The 17,551-nt window shown below is 60.4% G+C and overlaps 2 protein-coding genes across 3 annotated transcripts in view; both read right to left on the bottom strand.

Moving 5' to 3' along the window:
* Positions 1-253: 253 nt before the first annotated feature.
* On the bottom strand, positions 254-15,809 carry CAPNS1 (calpain small subunit 1). 2 transcript variants are annotated; one of them, XM_072920841.1, is made up of 10 exons: positions 7,375-7,559; positions 6,522-6,555; positions 5,639-5,728; positions 4,825-4,882; positions 4,644-4,708; positions 4,456-4,524; positions 3,675-3,753; positions 2,642-2,758; positions 1,789-1,847; positions 254-449 (listed from the first exon to the last, which is right to left on the bottom strand). In XM_072920841.1, exons 1-10 carry the CDS (start codon positions 7,542-7,544, stop codon positions 423-425), a joined length of 768 nt encoding a protein of 255 aa, XP_072776942.1. In that variant the 5' UTR covers positions 7,545-7,559; the 3' UTR covers positions 254-422. The 2 variants fall into 2 exon arrangements, with proteins under 2 accessions (XP_072776942.1, XP_072776943.1); XM_072920842.1 differs by lacking the exons at positions 6,522-6,555; positions 7,375-7,559 and adding an exon at positions 15,806-15,809.
* Positions 9,554-17,551, bottom strand: part of CLIP3 (CAP-Gly domain containing linker protein 3) — a 26,708-nt gene continuing 18,710 nt past the window's right edge. The window contains exons 9-14 of the mRNA XM_072920843.1: positions 15,782-15,904; positions 14,718-14,846; positions 13,454-13,577; positions 12,648-12,712; positions 12,127-12,196; positions 9,554-10,818 (exon numbers count right to left, since the gene is read on the bottom strand). Coding sequence (XP_072776944.1) covers positions 10,764-10,818; positions 12,127-12,196; positions 12,648-12,712; positions 13,454-13,577; positions 14,718-14,846; positions 15,782-15,904 — 566 coding nt within the window. The 3' untranslated portion in view covers positions 9,554-10,763. The remainder of the gene's footprint in view (positions 10,819-12,126; positions 12,197-12,647; positions 12,713-13,453; positions 13,578-14,717; positions 14,847-15,781; positions 15,905-17,551) is intronic.

Genomic DNA, 17,551 nt, shown 5'->3' with positions numbered 1-17,551 from the left:
CCCCCAGACCCCCCTAAAATCCCCCCTAAAATCCCCCCAGACCCCCTAAAATCCTCCCAAAAATTCCTCCAAACCCCCCAAAAATTGCTCCAAACCCCCTAAAATCCCCCCCAAAAATCCCCCCAGACCCTCTAAAATCCCTCTAAAATACCCCCAAAATTCCTCCAAACCCCCCAAATCCCCCCAGACCCCCCCCAAATCCCCCCAGACCCCCCAAAATCCCCCCAGACCCCCCATAAATCAGAGCCGGAGGTACCAAGTGAGGCTGGGGGGTTTTATTTGGGGTGGGGGGTGCAGATTGGGGGGGGCCGGGGGTGCAGTTGGAGGTTCCAGGGGGATTTTGGGGGGTCCTGGAGTATCCGGAGGGATTTTGGGGTGTCCTGGAAGGTCCTGGGGGGTCCTGGGGGGGTCCGGGGGTCTCCTCAGGAGTACATGGTGAGCTGCAGCCACTGTTGGGGGGACACCCCCTCAGGATTTGGGGGATTTTGGGGGGTCCAGGGAGGGTTTGGGGTCATCCCAGAGGAATTTTGGGGGTCCCTGAAACATTTGGGGTCACCCCAGAGGGATTTTGGGGGTCCCTGAAACATTTGGGGTCACCCCAGAGGGATTTTGGGGGTCCAGGGAGGGATTGGGGTCACCCCAGACGGATTTTGGGGGGTCCCTGAAAGGTTTGGGGTCACCCCAGAGGGATTTTGGGGGGTCCAGGGAGGGTTTGGGGTCACCCCAGAGGGATTTTGGGGGGTCCAGGGAGGGTTTGGGGTCACCCCAGAGGAATTTTGGGGGTCCCTGAAGGGTTTGGGGTCACCCCAGAGGGATTTTGGGGTCACCCCAGGGGGATTTTGGGGGGTCCCTGAAACATTTGGGGTAACCCCAGAGGGATTTTGGGGGTCCTTGAAGGGTTTGGGGTCACCCCAGGGGGATTTTGGGGGGTCCAGGGAGGGTTTGGGGTCACCCCAGAGGAATTTTGGGGGTCCTTGAAAGGTTTGGGGTCACCCCAGGGGGATTTTGGGGGGTCCCTGAAAGGTTTGGGGTCACCCCAGAAGGATTTTGGGGGTCCCTGAAGGGTTTGGGGTCACCCCAGAGGGATTTTGCGGGTCCTTGAAGGGTTTGGGGTCACCCCAGGGGGATTTTGGGGGGTCCAGGGAGGGTTTGGGGTCACCCCAAAGGGATTTTGGGGGTCCCTGGAGGATTTGGGGTCATCCCAGAGGGATTTTGGGGGGTCCAGGGAAGGTTTGGGGTCACCCCAGAGGAATTTTTGGGGGTCCAGGGAGGGTTTTGGGTCACCCCAGGGGGATTTTGGGGGGTCCCTGAAGGGTTTGGGGTCATCCCAGGGGGATTTTGGGGTCACCCCAGAGGGATTTTGGGGGATCCCTGAAGGGTTTGGGGTCACCCCAGAGGAATTTTTGGGGGTCCAGGGAGGGTTTTGGGTCACCCCAGAGGAATTTTGGGGTTCCCAGAGGAATTTTGGGGTTCCCAGAGGAATTTTGGGGTCACCCCAGAAGGATTTTGGGGTCAGCCCAGAGGGATTTTGGGGGTCCAGGGAGGATTTGGGGTCACCCCAGAGGGATTTTGGGGGTCCCTGGAAGATTTGGGGTCACCCCAGAGGGATTTTGGGGGGTCCCTGAAACATTTGGGGTCTCTCCAGTGCCACAAACTCAGCGGGGCCATTTTGGGGGTCCCCCTCCTTTACCCCCTCCCCCCAAATTTTGGGGACACCCCAAAACCCCCCGGGGGGACCCCAAAACCCCCCGAGGGGACCCCAAAACCCCCCCGGGACCCCAGACCCACCTCCTGGAGGCTGACGCGGATCTGCCCCGACCCCTCCCGGTCCAGGGACTTGAAGGCACCTGAGGGGACCCCAAAATCAGGGGGGGAACCCCAAAATTTGGGGGGGAAACCCAAAATCTGTGGGGACCCCAAAATTTGGAGGGAAACCCAAAATTTGGGGGGGACCCCAAAACCGGGATCTGCACCCCCACCCACCTCAGAGAACCCAAATAAACCCCCGAGATTTTGGGGTCTCCTCCGATTTTGGGGTCCCCAAATCGATTTTGGGGATCCATCCCCCAATTTTGGGATTTTCACCCCCCCAATTTTGTGATTTCCTCCCCAGATTTTGTAATTTTCTCCCCATTTTTGTGATTTCCCCCCAGATTTTGGAATTTTCCCCTTAATTTTCAGATTTCCTGCCCCAATTTTTGGATTTCCTCCCTCCCAATTTTGTGACTTCCCCCCCAGATTTTGTGATTTCCCCCCCCGATTTCAGAATTTGCCCCCCAATATTCGAATTTCCCCCCCAGATTTTGTAATTTTCTCCCCCGATTTTGTGATTTCCTCCCCAATTTTGTGATTTCCTCCCCAGATTTTGTAATTTTCTCCCCCAAATTTGTAATTTCCCCCCCGAATTTGTGATTCCCCCCTGATTTTGGGATCTCCCCCCCAGATTTTGGAATTTTCTCCCCCAGTTTTGTGATTTCCCCCCGATTTCGGCATTTCCCCCCCAATTTTGTGATTTTCCCCCCAATTTTGTGATTTCCTCCCCAGATTTTGTAATTTTCTCCCCAATTTTGTGATTTCCCCCCCGATTTTGTAATTTTCTCCCCCGATTTTGGGATTTTCCCCCAATTTCGGGGTTCCTTACGGAACATGGCGTCCAGGCGCACGAGGCAGCTGATGAAGTTGTCGAAGTCCAGGTTCCCCCCCTCGTCCCCGTAACGACGCCCCAAAACCGCCCAAAGTTGGGGAGGCAGCCGGAACCCTGGGGGGGGGGGCACAGGTGACCTTTGACCCCACCCAAAATACCTTCAAACCCCCCAAAATTCACCAATTCCTCCCAAAAAACTGCCCCCAAATATTCCCATTTCCACCCCAAATAATCACGACCCGACCCCAAATTAACTTCGGGACACCCCAAAATATTCCTGACCTCCACCCCCCCCCCCAAAAACCAGCCTGGACTCCCCAAAACCCCAAATTTTTGGGGGATTTTTGGGGATTCCTGGAGGGTTTGGGGTCACCCCAGGGGGATTTTGGGGTTCCCAGAGGAATTTGGGGTCATTATGGGGGAATTTCGGGGTTCCCAGAGGAATTTGGGGTCATTATGGGGGATTTTTGGGGTTCCCAGAGGAATTTGGGGTCACCGTGGGGGAATTTTGGGGTTCCCAGGAGAATTTTGGGTCACCCTGGGGGAATTTTGGGGTTCCCAGTGGAATTTGGGGTCACCCCGGGGAAATTTTGGGGTTCCCAGATGAATTTGGGGTCACCGTGGGGGAATTTTGGGGTTCCTAGAGGAATTTGGGGTCATCTCAGGGGAATTTTGGGGTTCCCAGGGGAATTTTGGGGTCATTATGGGGGAATTTTGGGGTTCCCAGAGGAATTTGGGGTCACCCTGGGGGAATTTTGGGGTTCCCAGGAGAATTTAGGGTCACCCTGGGGGAATTTCGGGGTTCCCAGGAGAATTTTGGGGTCACCCGGGGTTGATTTTGGAAATCCCTGATGACTTCAGCGCCACCCCCGAATAATTCCAATCCTCACCCCTAAAACCCCAAAAAACTCCCCCATTTCCATTCCCTGTACCCCAAAACCTCTTCCCGCCATCCCCCCAAATTCCTGCCCCCCAAAAACCCCCCAAAAAACCCCCAAAATCCCCCCAAATCCCCCCAAAAATCCCAAACCTGCGGCCTCGAAGGCGCCCGGCAGCTCCTGGGGCCCGATGGTCCCCGAGCGATCGCTGTCGAATTGTTTGTACACGCACTGGGGGAGGGGGGACACCAATTTTGGGGGGTCCCGCACCCCCAAATCCACCTCACCCCCTCCCCAAAACTCGGGGACCCCAAAAATCCTCCCCCCACCTCTCCCAAACCCCAAAAATCCTCCCCCGACCCCCATTGAAAGGACTTAAAAAATCCTCGATTCCCAATTTTAGGGGTGCCCACCCCCCCAAAAAAAATTTTGGGGTGTTTTTGGGGTGTCCCCTACAACCCCCCTCATGTTTTTTAGGGGAGCTGGGGTTTAAGAAGGGAAATTTTGGGGTCCCACCCTCGGTTTTGGGTTCCTCCCTCGATTTTGGGGTGTCCCTGATTTTGGGTTCCCGCATCGATTTTTGGGGGGGTGTCCCATTTTTTGGGGTTTCCCCCCTAATTTTGGGGTCTCCAACTAATTTTGGGGTCTTCCCCAGCTCGGAGTAACCCTGGATTTTGGGATGCCCACCCCGGGTTTTGGGGCTCCCTGTCCCATTTTTGGGGTGCACCCCCCCAATTTTGGATTTTCCTCAATTTTTGGGGCTCGTTCATTTTGGGTCCCCCCAAATTTTGTCTTCTCCCTCCGTTTCGGGGTCTCTTTTCACCCTGAGCACCCCAATTTCGGGATCCCGTTCAACTTTAACCTCCCACCCCAAATTTTTGGGGTCCCCCCACCCTGATTTCGAGACCTCCCGAAAAATTTTGGGGTCCTCACCTGCCACTTCTTGATGTTGTTCCAGAGGTACTTGAACTCCTCAAACCCCAATTTCCCGGTGGTGTCGCTCTGGGGGGGCTCGTCAAGGACATTTTGGGGGGCACTGGGGACCCCCCCATTTCCCCGCACCCCAAAATCCCCCCAAATCCCCCAAAATCCGCCCAAAATCCCCCCAAAATCCGGGGTACGTCCATGACGGCCACCATGCTCCGGCACGTGTCCAGCCCGAAGCCGTCGGTCTTCAGGTCGGGATCTGGGGGTTCACAGGGGATTTTTGGGGGGCCCCCCGAGCCCCGGAGCCCAGCAGAGACCCCTGGGGGCACCCCAAAATCCCCCCCGAGCCCCTGGAGGGTTTTGGGGGGCACTCACGGCGGGTGACGACCCGGTTGAGGATGTTCATCAGCTCGGTGGGGCTGACCTCCATGTCCTGGGGGAACGGGGGGTCAGGGGAACCCCAAAAATCCTGGGGGAGCCCCAAAATTCCTGGGGGAGCCCCAAAAATCCAGGGGGAACCCCAAATCCTGAGGGAACCCCCAAATCCTGGGGGAACCCCCAAATCCTGAGGAAAACCCCAAATCCTGAGTATAAATAGTGGGGGAACCCCAAATCCTGAGGGAACCCCCAAAATCCTGGGGGAACCCCAAAATCCTGGGGAAAACCCCAAAATCCTGGGGAAAACCCCGAATCCTGACTACAAATCGTGGGGGAACCCCAAATCCTGGGGGAACCCCCAAAATCCTGAGGAAAACCCCAAATCCTGGGGGGAACCCCCAAAATCCTGAGGAAAACCCCAAAATCCTGAGGGGGTCCCGGGGGTTTTGGGGATTTTGGGGGTGCACCCCGGGGTTTTGGGGGTCCCTGGGATTTTGGGGGTCCCGTGGGTTTTGGGGGTGCACCCCGGGGGGTTTTGGGGGTGCACCCCGGGGGGTTTTGGGGGTGCACCGCGGGGTTTTGGGGGGTCCCGCGGGGATTTGGGGGTCCCGCGGGTTTTGGGGGTGCACCCCGGGGGTTTTGGGGGTCCCGCGGGGATTTGGGGGTCCCGGGGTTTTTGGGGGTTTTGGGGGTGCACCGCGGGGGTTTTGGGGGTCCCGCGGGTTTTGGGGGTGCACCGCGGGGGTTTCGGGGGTTTTGGGGTGTGCACCCCGGGGGTTTTGGGGGTCCCGGGGTTTTGGGGGGCCCTCACCTCCCCCGCCAGCTGCGTGAAGAGGCGCCGGAACTGCCGAACCTCTTCGCTCTCGTTGGCATCGACCGTGGAGATGTGGGCACGGGGCGGCTGCGGGCACCCCAAAAACGGGGTCAGGGCACCCCGAAAATGGGGTCAGAGAACCCCGAAAATGGGGGTCAGGGGATCCCAAACCCGGGGGGTCAGGGCACCCCGAAAACGGCGTCAGGGCACCCCGAAAATGGGGTCAGAGAACCCCGAAAATGGGGTCCGAGAACCCCGAAAATGGGGTCAGGGCACCCCGAAAAACGGGGGGTCAGAGAACCCCGAAAACGGGGTCAGGGCACCCCAAAACCGGGGTCAGGGCACCCAAAATCCGGGGGTGAGGAATCCCAAATCCGGGGGTCAGGGGATCCCAAACCCGGGGGGTCAGGGCACCCCAAAAACAGCATCAGGGGATCCCAAAAATGGGGGTCCGGGAACCCCAAATCGGGGGTCTGGGGATCCCAAAATCGGGGGTCAGGGGATCCCAAAAATGGGGTCAGGGCACCCAAAATCGGGGGTCAGGGAACCCCAAAAATGGGGTCAGGGAACCCCAAACCCGGGGGGTCAGGGGATCCCGAAAACTGCGTCAGGGCACCCCAAATCCGGGGGTGAGGAACCCCAAATCCGGGGGTCAGGGGATCCCAAAAACGGGGATCAGGGCACCCCAAAAATGGGGGGTCAGGGATCCCAAAAATGGGGGTCAGGGCACCCCAAATCCGGGAGCAGGGAAACCCAAATCCGGGGGGTGAGGGGATCCCAAAATGGGGTCGGGGCACCCCAAAAACGGGGGTCAGGGAACCCCAAAAATGGGGGGTCAGGGCACCCCAAATCTGGGGTGGGGGGTGGGGGTGATACTTACGGGGGGTTCGGGGTTGTAGTGGGCGGCGGCTTCGCTGTGGGGGGGGGGCAGAGAGGTCACCCCAAAAATGTCACCTGCCCCCCTAAAGTGTCACCTGCCCCCCAAAAGTGTCACCTGCCCCCAAAAAGTGTCACCTGCCACCCCAATCCCCCCAATGTCCCCAATGTCCCCCCAATGTCCCCAACCCCCCCAATCCCCCCAATGTCCCCAACCCCCCAATGTCCCCAATGTCCCCAACCCCCCCAATGTCCCCAATCCCCCCAATGTCCCCAATGTCCCCCCAATGTCCCCAACCCCCCCAATGTCCCCAATGTCCCCCAATGTCCCCCCAATGTCCCCAATGCCCCCAATGTCCCCAATGTCCCCAATCCCCCCAATGTCCCCAATGCCCCCAATGTCCCCAATGTCCCCAATGTCCCCAATGTCCCCAATGTCCCCAATGTCCCCAATGTCCCCAATATCCCCAAATGTCCCCAATGTCCCCAATGTCCCCAATGTCCCCAATGTCCCCAATGTCCCCCAATGTCCCCCCAATGTCCCCAATGCCCCCAATGTCCCCAATGTCCCCAATGTCCCCAATCCCCCCAATGTCCCCAATGTCCCCAATGTCCCCAACCCCCCCAATGTCCCCAATGTCCCCAATGTCCCCAGTGCCCCAAATGCCCCCAATGTCCCCAATGTCCCCAATGTCCCCAATGTCCCCAACCCCCCCAATGTCCCCAATGTCCCCAATGTCCCCAATGTCCCCAATCCCCCCCAATGTCCCCAATGTCCCCAAATGTCCCCACTGTCCCCAATGTCCCCAATGTCCCCAATCCCCCCAATGTCCCCAATGTCCCCAATGTCCCCTCACCTGATGGCGCTGATGACGCCCCCCAGGACCCCCATGGCCCCCCCGGCGCCGCCCCCGCCCCCCCCCCCGCTCAGGAGCCCCCCCAGGACGGAGCCGATGCCCCCCGGGAGGCCCCCCCCGGCCCCTCCCCCACCGCCCCCGCCCCCCAGCAGCCCCTTCACCAGGAACATGCCGGACTGGGAGCTACTGGGAGGCACTGGGAGGGCACTGGGAGCTACTGGGGGGCACTGGGAGGGCACTGGGAGCTACTGGGAGGGTACTGGGAGCTACTGGGGGGCACTGGGAGGGCACTGGGAGCTACTGGGGGGCACTGGGAGCTACTGGGAGGCACTGGGAGCTACTGGGGGGGGTACTGGGAGCACTGGGAGGGCACCGGAGCGGTACTGGGAGCACTGGGAGGGCACCGGGCGGTACTGGGAGCACTGGGAGCGGCTGGAAGAGAAGCAGACAGCACCGTTAGGCGACCCCCGGGGTACCGGAGGGGTTCCGGAGACCCCCCAGACCCCCCCCAGACCCTCCCGGGACCCCCCCCCGGGCTCCGGTCCCGCTCCGGTCCCGGTCCCGGGCGCGGCTTTCCGGGACTGGGCGGGGCCGCGCTGAGTCACGGTGCGGGGTGGGGGGGAGGGGAGCACCGGGAGGGTCCCGGGAGGATCCCGGGGGGTCCCGGGGGGTCCCGGGGGGTCCCGGGGGGGTCCCGGGGGGGGTTCGGTACCTGCGGGAGCGGCGCCGCTCCGGAACGAGCGCGGAACCGGAACCGGGAAGGGGGCGGGGCCAGGCGCGGGGGCGGGGCCGGCGGGAACCGCCAGGGGCGTGGCCTTGGTGGGAGGGACCAATGGGGACACGCCCTGGGCGTGGCCAGGAGGGGGCGTGGCCTAAACACCATAATAGATCATCTAATGGGCGTGGTTAACTTTTGGGGGGCGTGGCTAATCCATTGACCGACAGCTTCGAACGAAGTGGGCGTGGCCAACAGCGTGATTGACAGACCCGCCCCGTAGGGGAGGAGCTATGCAGATTAACGATGCATACCAAATGAGCCGCGGCGTGACGTCACCGCCGCGCGCCGGGACAAGATGGCGGCGCCGGGGGAAGTTTTTTGGGGTCCCCCCCCCCAGTTTTTGGGTTCACCCCCCCCAATTCCCCTCAGATTTGGGGTCCCCTCCCCCATTTTTGAGCCCTCCTCCCCCATGTCCTTCCCCAAATTTGTCCCTATTTTTCCCATTATTTCCCAAATTTTCTCAATATTTCCCCATTATTTCCCCCATTCTCCCCCATTATTTTCCCCATTTTCCCTATTTTCCAATTTCCCCCCATTTCCCTCCCAATTTCCCCCATTCCTCCCCCAAATTTTCCCCATTTCCCCCAATATTTCCTCCATTTTTCCCAATTTTCCCCCATTTTCCTCACATTTTCCCCATTTCCACCCATTTTTTCCCAGTTCCCCCCAATTTTCCCTATTCCCCCCAAAAATTCCATTTTTTCCAATTTCCTCCCAATATTGCCCCAATTTTCCCATTTTCCCCCAATTTCCCCCCTATTTTCCCTATTCCTCCCAAAATTTCCCCCATTTTTTTCCAATTTTCCCCTAATATTCCCCCAATTTTCCCCAATTTTCCCTATTCCCCCCAAAAATTCTCCCATTTTTTCCAATTTCCCCCCAAAATTCCCCCATTTTTCCAATTTTCCCCCAATATTCCCCCAATTTTCCCATTTCCCCCCAGTATTCCCCCATTTTTTCCAATTTTCCCCCAATATTCCCCCAATATTCCCCCAATTTCCCCCAATTTTCCCTATTCCCCCCCAAAATTCCCCCATTTTTTCGAATTTTCCCCAAATTTTCCCCCAATTTTCCCATTTCCCCCAATTTTCCCCAATTTTCCCCCAATATTACCCCAATTTTCTAATTTCCCCCCAATTTCCCACCAATTTTCCCTATTCCTCCCAATTTTCCCATTTTCCCCCAATATTCCCCTAATTTCCCCCCAATATTCCCCAAAATTCCCCCCAATTTTCCCATTTTCCCCCAATTTCCCCCAATTTTTCCCCAATTTTCCCCCAATTTCCCCCAATTTTCCCCAATTTCCCCCAATTTTCCGGTACAAAGGATTTTATTGGTGGCAGAAGCGGCTCCGGGGGGGCCCATGCGGCAGCGGGGGGGGGAGGGGACATTTTTTGGGGGGGGAGGGGACATTTTTGGGGACATTAAAGCCACTGACACGAGCGGGGGTGGGGGAGGGGCGTTATTGCTCCTGCGGGGGGGGGTGGGGGAGGGGCTGTTTTTTGGGGAGGGGTCGGGGTGGGGGAGGAAAATTAAATTTAAAAAAAAAAAAATCGAAATTTTGATTTTTTTTTGATTGATATCCCCAAATTATTATCCGGGAAAGGGGCCCGACGTTAATTAATTCATTAATTAATTAGTTCCGGAGGGAACAGCCCTAATATTTTTATTTTGGGGGGGTGTGGCATGGATCCCCCCCCCAAAAAATAATCGATAAATTCCGGAGTGAACAGCCCAAAAATTGGGATTTGGGACCCCCAAAATGGTGCGGGAAGGGGCGTGGCCTCCACCCCCTTAATTAATTAATTGATTAATTGATAGATTCCAGAGTCAACACCCCAAAATTTGGGTTTTGGGGGGGTGTGGCCCCTCCCCCATCGCTGTTATCGGCAGATTTGGGCCCAAATTTGGGATTTTTGGGGGTCTGCCCCTCCCCTATCGCTGTTATCGGCAGATTTGGGCCCAAATTTGGGGTTTTTGGGGGTCTGCCCCTCCCCCATCGCTGTTATTGGCAGATTTGGGCCCAAATTTGGGATTTTGGGGGGGTCTGCCCCTCCCCCATCGCTGTTATCGGCAGATTTGGGCCCAAATTTGGGATTTTGGGGGGGTTTGCCCCTCCCCCATCGCTGTTATTGGCAGATTTGGGCCCAAATTTGGTTTTTTGGGGGGGTCTGCCCCTCCCCCATCGCTGTTATTGGCAGATTTAGGCCCAAATTTGGGTTTTTGGGGGGTCTGCCCCTCCCCCATCGCTGTTATCGGCAGATTTGGGCCCAAATTTGGGTTTTTGGGGGGTCTGCCCCTCCCCCATTGCTGTTATTGGCAGATTTGGGCCCAAATTTGGGATTTTGGGGGGGTTTGCCCCTCCCCCATCGCTGTTATCGGCAGATTTGGCCCCAAAATGGGGGGAGGGGCCACGCCCAAAGCCCCCCCGCCCCCCCCCAGTGCGGAAGGTTCCAGAAGGAACAGCCCGGGAGGAGGGGGAGGGGACAGGAGGGGACATTGGGGACATTGGGGGGGGTCACGTCAGGTCTCCCCGGGTGGGGGAGGGGCTCCAAGGCACTGGGTGGGGGAGGGGCGGTGGGGTGGGGGAGGGGAGGGGGTGGGGGGGGGGTTAGGAATTCATCTCCGCCCGGAGCATCCACGGGAACCAGCAGCAGAACAGCAACCTGGGGACACGGGGACATCGTGGGGACATCGTGGGGACATCCCCTGGGACATGGGGACAGGGACAGGGACACCCCCCTGGGGACACGGGGACATTGTGGGGACATCGTGGGGACACAGGGACATCGTAGGGACACGGGGACATCCATGGGGACACAGGGACATTCATGGGGACATCCCTGGGGACATCCATGGGGACATCCACGGGGGCATGGGGACAACCCTGGGGACATGGACAGGGACACCCCCCTGAGGACATGGGGACATCATGGGGACACCCCATGGGGACAGGGTCACCCCCCTGGGGACATCCCCTGGGACATGGGGACAGGGACAGGGACACCCCCCTGGGGACACGGGGACATTGTGGGGACATCCCCAAGGACATGGGGACATCCATGGGAACACAGGGACATCCATGGGGACATCCCTGGGGACATCCATGGGGACATGGGGACATCCCCTGGGACATGGGGACAGGGACAGGGACAGGGACACCCCTCTGAGGACATGGGGACATCCCTGGGGACATCCCCTGGGACATGGGGACATCCATGGGGACATCCCTGGGGACATCCACGGGGGCATGGGGACAACCCTGGGGACAACCCTGGGGACATGGACAGGGACAGGGACAGCCCCCTGAGGACATGGGGACATCATGGGGACACCCCATGGGGGCATGGGGACATCCATGGGGACATCGTGGGGACATCCCCCTGGACATGGGGACATCCATGGGGACACAGGGACAGCCATGGGGACATCCCTGGGGACATGGGGACAACCCTGGGGACATGGACAGGGACAGGGACACCCCCCCGGGGACACGGGGACATCCCTGGGGACATGGACAGGGACAGGGACACCCCCCTGAGGACATGAGGACATCCCTGGGGACACCCCATGGGGACAGGGACACCCCCCTGGGGACATCCATGGGGACGTCCCTGGGGACATCATGGGGACATCCATGGGGACATCGTGGGGACACAGGGACATCCATGGGGACATCCCTGGGGACATCCATGGGGGCATGGGGACAACCCTGGGGACACCCCATGGGGACAGGGTCACCCCCTGGGGACAGCGTAGGGACAGGGCCACCCCAGCAAGGACAGGGCCACCCCCAGGGCCACCCCCGGGGACAGGGCCACCCCTGGGGACAGGGCCACCCCCAGGGCCACCCCCGGGGACAGGGCCACCCCTGGGGACAGGGCCACCCCCAGGGCCACCCCCGGGGACAGGGCCACCCCTGGGGACAGGGCCACCCCCAGGGCCACCCCCCGTGTCCCCGTCCCTGTCCCCACCTGGAGAAGGAGCTCTCGGATGTGATGTCCTTGGGGGTCCGCACGGCCGGGAAGCGCTTGGGCTGTGACACTGCGGGGACACGGGGGGACACAGGGGGACATGGGGGACATGGGGGACATGGGGGGATATGGGGGGATATGGGGACATGGGGACATGGGGACATGGGGGCATTGGGGACATGGGGGACATGGGGACAATGGGGACATGGGGGATATGGGGACAATGGAGACACGGGGGGACATGGGGGGACATGGGGGGACATGGGGGGACATGGGGGACATGGGGACATGGGGGACATGGGGGGACATGGGGGGACATGGGGACAATGGGGGGACATGGGGACATGGGGGGGACATGGGGACATGGTCACATCGACCGCAACAGCCAATCAGCAGCGCCCACACACCTGTCAATCACTGCTCTGCCCCACCCACCCATCAATCACTGCCCCGCCCACCCGTCAATCACAGTCCCATCTGTCAATCACTGCCCACCTGTCAATCACGGCCCCGCCCCTCACCTGTGACGGGCTGTCCCTTCTTTTCGGCGCTGCCATCCCCGGGCTCCTCCTTGGGCCCCCCGACCCTGGGGGTGACACAGGGACAGGGGGTGACCCCAGTGTCCCCTCGATGTCCCCTCGGTGACCTCCCCATGACCCCTGGTCCCACATCCCTGGGACCCCCTGGTGACCTTCCCGTGTCCCGTGTCACCTCCCTGTGACCTCCCTTGACCCCAATGTCCCACCCCAGTGTCCCCCCAATGTCCCCAGTGTCCCTCCCATGTCCCCCCCATGTCCCCGCCATGTCCCCCCAATGTCCCCGGTGTCCCTCCCATGTCCCCCAATGTCCCCCCATGTCCCCCAATGTCCTGGATGTCCCTGCCATGTCCCCCCCATGTCCCCCAATGTCCCCCCATGTCCCCCCCATGTCCCCTCCATGTCCCCCCCATGTCCCCCAATGTCCCAGGTGTCCCCGCCATGTCCCCCCATGTCCCCCCATGTCCCCCCATGTCCCTCCCATGTCCCCCCATGTCCCCCCATGTCCCAGGTGTCCCCACCATGTCCCCCCATGTCCCTCCATGTCCCCCCATGTCCCCCCATGTCCCCCCAATGTCCCCTCCATGTCCCCCAATGTCCCCCCCATGTCCCTCAATGTCCTGGGTGTCCCTGCCATGTCCCCCCGTGTCCCCCCAATGTCCCCCCCATGTCCCCCCATGTCCCCCCCATGTCCCACAGTGTCCCCCAGTGTCCCCCAGTGTCCCCCATGTCCCCCCATGTCCCCCAATGTCCCCCAATGTCCCGGGTGTCCCCCCCGTGTCCCCCCGCACCTCTGGACGCGGGAGGGGGGTGCGAAGACGCCGTGTTTGGGGGGGCAGGTGAAGTAGCGCACCCCGAAAACGGAGCCGTCGTGTTTGCCCCCCGCCGAGTCCAGCTCCACCCCGAACCAGTACCCTGGGGACAGCGGGGACAGCCAGGGGACATTGGGGACATTGGGGGATTGGGGGACATTGGGGACATTGGGGACATTGGGGACATTGGGGGGATTGGGGACATTGGGGACATTGGGGACATTGGGGACATTGGGGGGACATTGGGGACATTGGGGACATTGGGGGGATTGGGGACATTGGGGACATTGGGGACATTGGGGACATTGGGGACATTGGGGGGACATTGGGGACATTGGGGACATTGGGGGGATTGGGGACATTGGGGACATTGGGGACATTGGGGACATTGGGGGGATTGGGGACATTGGGGACATTGGGGGCATTGGGGACATTGGGGGGATTTGGGACATTGGGGGCATTGGGGACATTGGGGACAGTGGGGACATTGGGGGCATTGGGGACATTGGGGACAGTGGGGACATTGGGGGGGATTGGGGGGACATTGGGGACATTGGGGACATTGGGGACATTGGGGACATTGGGGGGATTGGGGGGACATTGGGGACATTGGGGACATTGGGGGGATTGGGGGGACATTGGGGACATTGGGGACATTGGGGACATTGGGGGACATTGGGGACATTGGGGGGATTGGGGACATTGGGGACATTGGGGGGATTGGGGGGACATTGGGGACATTGGGGACATTGGGGACATTGGGGGACATTGGGGACATTGGGGGGACATTGGGGACATTGGGGACATTGGGGGACATTGGGGACATTGGGGGGACATTGGGGACATTGGGGACATTGGGTGTCACAGGGGGGTCTCGGAGGGTCCCATCCTAGCGTGGGGGTCCCATCCCGGGGGTCCTGGGGGTGCCTCAAGGGGGTCCCATTCTGGGGGGGGTCTCGGTGGGTTGGGGTCTCTCAGTGGGTTGGGGTCTCCATGGGTTGGGGTCTCTCTGTGGGTCAGGGTCTCTCTCCGTGGGTTGGGGTCTCTCCGTGGGTTGGGGTCTCTCAGTGTGGGTGGGGGTCCCTCAGTGGGTGGGTCTGTCGGTGGGTCGGGGTCTCTCCGTGGGTGGGGGTCTCCGTGGGTGGGTCTCTCCGTGGGCGAGGGTCTCGGTGGACGGGGGTCTCTCAATGTGGGTCGGGGTCTCTCAATGTGGGTCAGGGTCTCGGCGGGTCGGGGGTCTCACCGGGGGCGAAGTCGGTGCGGCCGTAGAACCGGGCCCGGCCCCGCCGCTGTCCCGCCACCAGCACCGCGTCCCCGGGCGCCACGCGCCGCCCCTCGCGGTCCAGCCACGCCCCCGCGCGCTTCCGGGACCCTGGGGGCGGGGCCACGCTGACCACGCCCGGCCACGCCCATCCCGGCCACGCCCATATCGGCCACACCCATCCTAGCCACGCCCATCGTGACCACGCCCATCCCAGCCACGCCCCCGCGCGCTTCCGGGACCCTGGGGGCGGGGCCAGACTGACCACGCCCTGCCACGCCCATCCTAGCCACGCCCATCTCGGACACACCCATACAGACCACGCCCACTCCGGACACACCCATCCTAGCCACGCCCCCGCGCGCTTCCGGGTTCCTGGGGGCGGGGCCACGCAGACCACGCCCATCCCGGCCACGCCCATCTCGGTCACGCCCATATTGACCACGCCCCACCACGCCCATCTCGGCCACGCCCATCGCGACCACGCCCAGCCACGCCCAACCCTTGGGGTGCTCCCCCCAGATTTTGGGGGGGTTCCCCTGGATTTTGGGAGTCCCCTGGGAGTTTTGGTGGTTTTAGGGGATTTTGGGAGTCCCCTGGGATTTTGGGGAGTTTTAGCGGATTTTTGGGGGTCCCCGTGGATTTTTGGTGGTCCGCCTGAATTTTGGGGATTTTTGGGGTTCCCCTGTATTTTTGGGGTTCCCCGCGGATTTTGGGGTTCCCCTGGATTTTGGGTGGTTCCCAGGATTTTTGGGGTGGTTCCCCTGTATTTTTTGGGGGGTTCCTGGGATTTTTGGGGTTCCCCTGTATTTTGGGGGGTCCCCCCGATTTTGGGGTTCCCCTGAATTTTCCGGGGGATTCCCCACGGATTTTGGGGTTCCCCTGAATTTTGGGTGGTTCCCCTGTATTTTGGGGGGTTCCCCGCGGATCTTGGGGTTCCCCTGTATTTTCTGGGGGGTTCCCTGCAGATTTTGGGGTTCCCCTGAGTTTTGGGGGGGTTTTAGGGGATTTTGGGGGGGTTTTGGGGGATTTTGGGGGGTCCGTACCTCTCTTGTCCTTGCGGGATTTGTGGGGGGCTCGTGCCGGGGGTCCCGGGGGGCTCGGGGGGGGCGACGGGGCCGGCGGCTGCTCCTCGACCTTGGAGATCCGGGACACCGAGGCGAAGACGCCTGTGGCCAGTACGGACCAGTATAAACCAGTACAGACCAGTATAAACCAGTATGGACCAGTATAACCCAGTATAACCCAGTATAACCCCGTATAACCCAGTATAACCCAGTATAACTCAGTATAACCCAGTATAAACCAGTATGGCCCAGTATAACCCAGTATAACCCAGTATAACCCAGTATAACCCAGTATAACCCAGTATAAACCAATATAACCCAGTATAACCCAGTATAACCCAGTATAACCCAGTATAACCCAGTATAAACCAGTATGGCCCAGTACAAACCAGTATAACCCAGTATAACCCAGTATGGCCCAGTATAACCCAGTATAACCCAGTATAGCCCAGTATGGCCCAGTATAACCCAGTATAACCCAGTATAACCCACTATAACCCAGTATGGCCCAATATAACCCAGTATAACCCAGTATAACCCAGTATGGCCCAGTATAACCCAGTATAACCCAGTATAACCCAATATAACCCAGTATGGCCCAGTATAACCCAATATAACCCAGTGTAACCCAGTATAACCCAGTATAGCCCAGTATAACCCAGTATGGCCCAGTATAACCCAGTATAACCCAGTATAACCCAGTATAACCCAGTATAACCCAGTATGGCCCAGTATAACCCAGTATGGCCCAGTATGGCCCAGTATAGCCCAGTATAACCCAGTATGGCCCAGTACAAACCAGTACAAACCAGTACAAACCAGTATAACCCAGTATGGCTCAGTATAACCCAGTATAACCCAGTATAACCCAGTATAAACCAGTATGGGGGGTCCTGGGTGGTCTTGGGGGGTCCTGGGGGGTCCCTGGGGGTCCCAACCCCATTTCAGGGGGTCCCGTGGGGTCCCGGGGGTTCCCTGGGGGTCCTGTGGGGTCTTGGGGGTTTCCAGGGGTCCCGGGGGGTTTCGGGGGGTCCCAACCCCATTTCAGGGGGTCCTGGGGGGTCTCGGGGGTTCCCAGGGGGTCCCGTGTGGTCCCAGGGGGTCCCAACCCCATTTCAGGGGGTCCCAGGGGTTCCCAGGGGTCCGGAGGGGTTTTGAGGGGTCCCAGGGGGTCTTGGGGGGTCTTGGGGGGTCCCAACCCCATTTCAGGGAGTCCCTGGGGGTCCCGGGGTCCTGTGGGGTCCCAGGGGGTCCTGGGGGGTACTGGGTGGTCTTGGGGGCTCCCAGGGGGTCCCAACCCCATTTCAGGGGTTCCCGTGGGGTCCCGGGGGTTCCCTGGGGGTCCTGTGGGGTCTCGGGGGTTTCCAGGGGTCCCGGGGGGTTTCGGGGGGTCCCGGGGGGTCTCAGGGGGTCCTGGGTGGTCTTGGGGGGTCCTGGGGGGTCTCAGGGGGTCCCAACCCCATTTCAGGGGGTCCCAGGGAACCCCAGGGGTTCCCAGGGGTCCGGCGGGGTTTTGAGGGGTCCCAGGGGGTTCCGGGGGGTCTTGGGGGGTCCCAACCCCATTTCAGGGGTTCCCGTGGGGTCCCGGGGGGTCCTGGGGGTTCCCAGGGGGTCCCGGGGGGTCCCGTGTGGTCCCAGGGGGTCCCAACCCCATTTCAGGGGGTCCCGTGGGGTCCTGGGTGGTCTTGGGGGATCCTGGGGGGTCTCAAGGGGTCCCAACCCCATTTCAGGGGTTCCCATGGGGTCCTG

The sequence above is a fragment of the Taeniopygia guttata genome, chromosome 34, assembly GCF_048771995.1.
Source record: "Taeniopygia guttata chromosome 34, bTaeGut7.mat, whole genome shotgun sequence".
Lineage (NCBI taxonomy): Eukaryota > Metazoa > Chordata > Aves > Passeriformes > Estrildidae > Taeniopygia > Taeniopygia guttata.
Note: the sequence above shows the minus strand (reverse complement) of the source record. Positions and strands in the feature narration are given on the sequence as shown.

Bases quoted from the DNA above. Each gene is read 5' to 3' on its own strand.
- CAPNS1 (XM_072920841.1), bottom strand. From the start codon at position 7,544: ATGTTCCTGGTGAAGGGGCTGCTGGGGGGCGGGGGCGGTGGGGGAGGG. The intron at 6,556-7,374 runs GTGAGGGGACAT...CCCCCCCCACAG, and splicing joins GGCGTCATCAGCGCCATCAG to CGAAGCCGCCGCCCACTACA. The intron at 450-1,788 runs GTGGGTCTGGGG...TCCCCCCAACAG, and splicing joins TCCGCGTCAGCCTCCAGGAG to TGGCTGCAGCTCACCATGTA.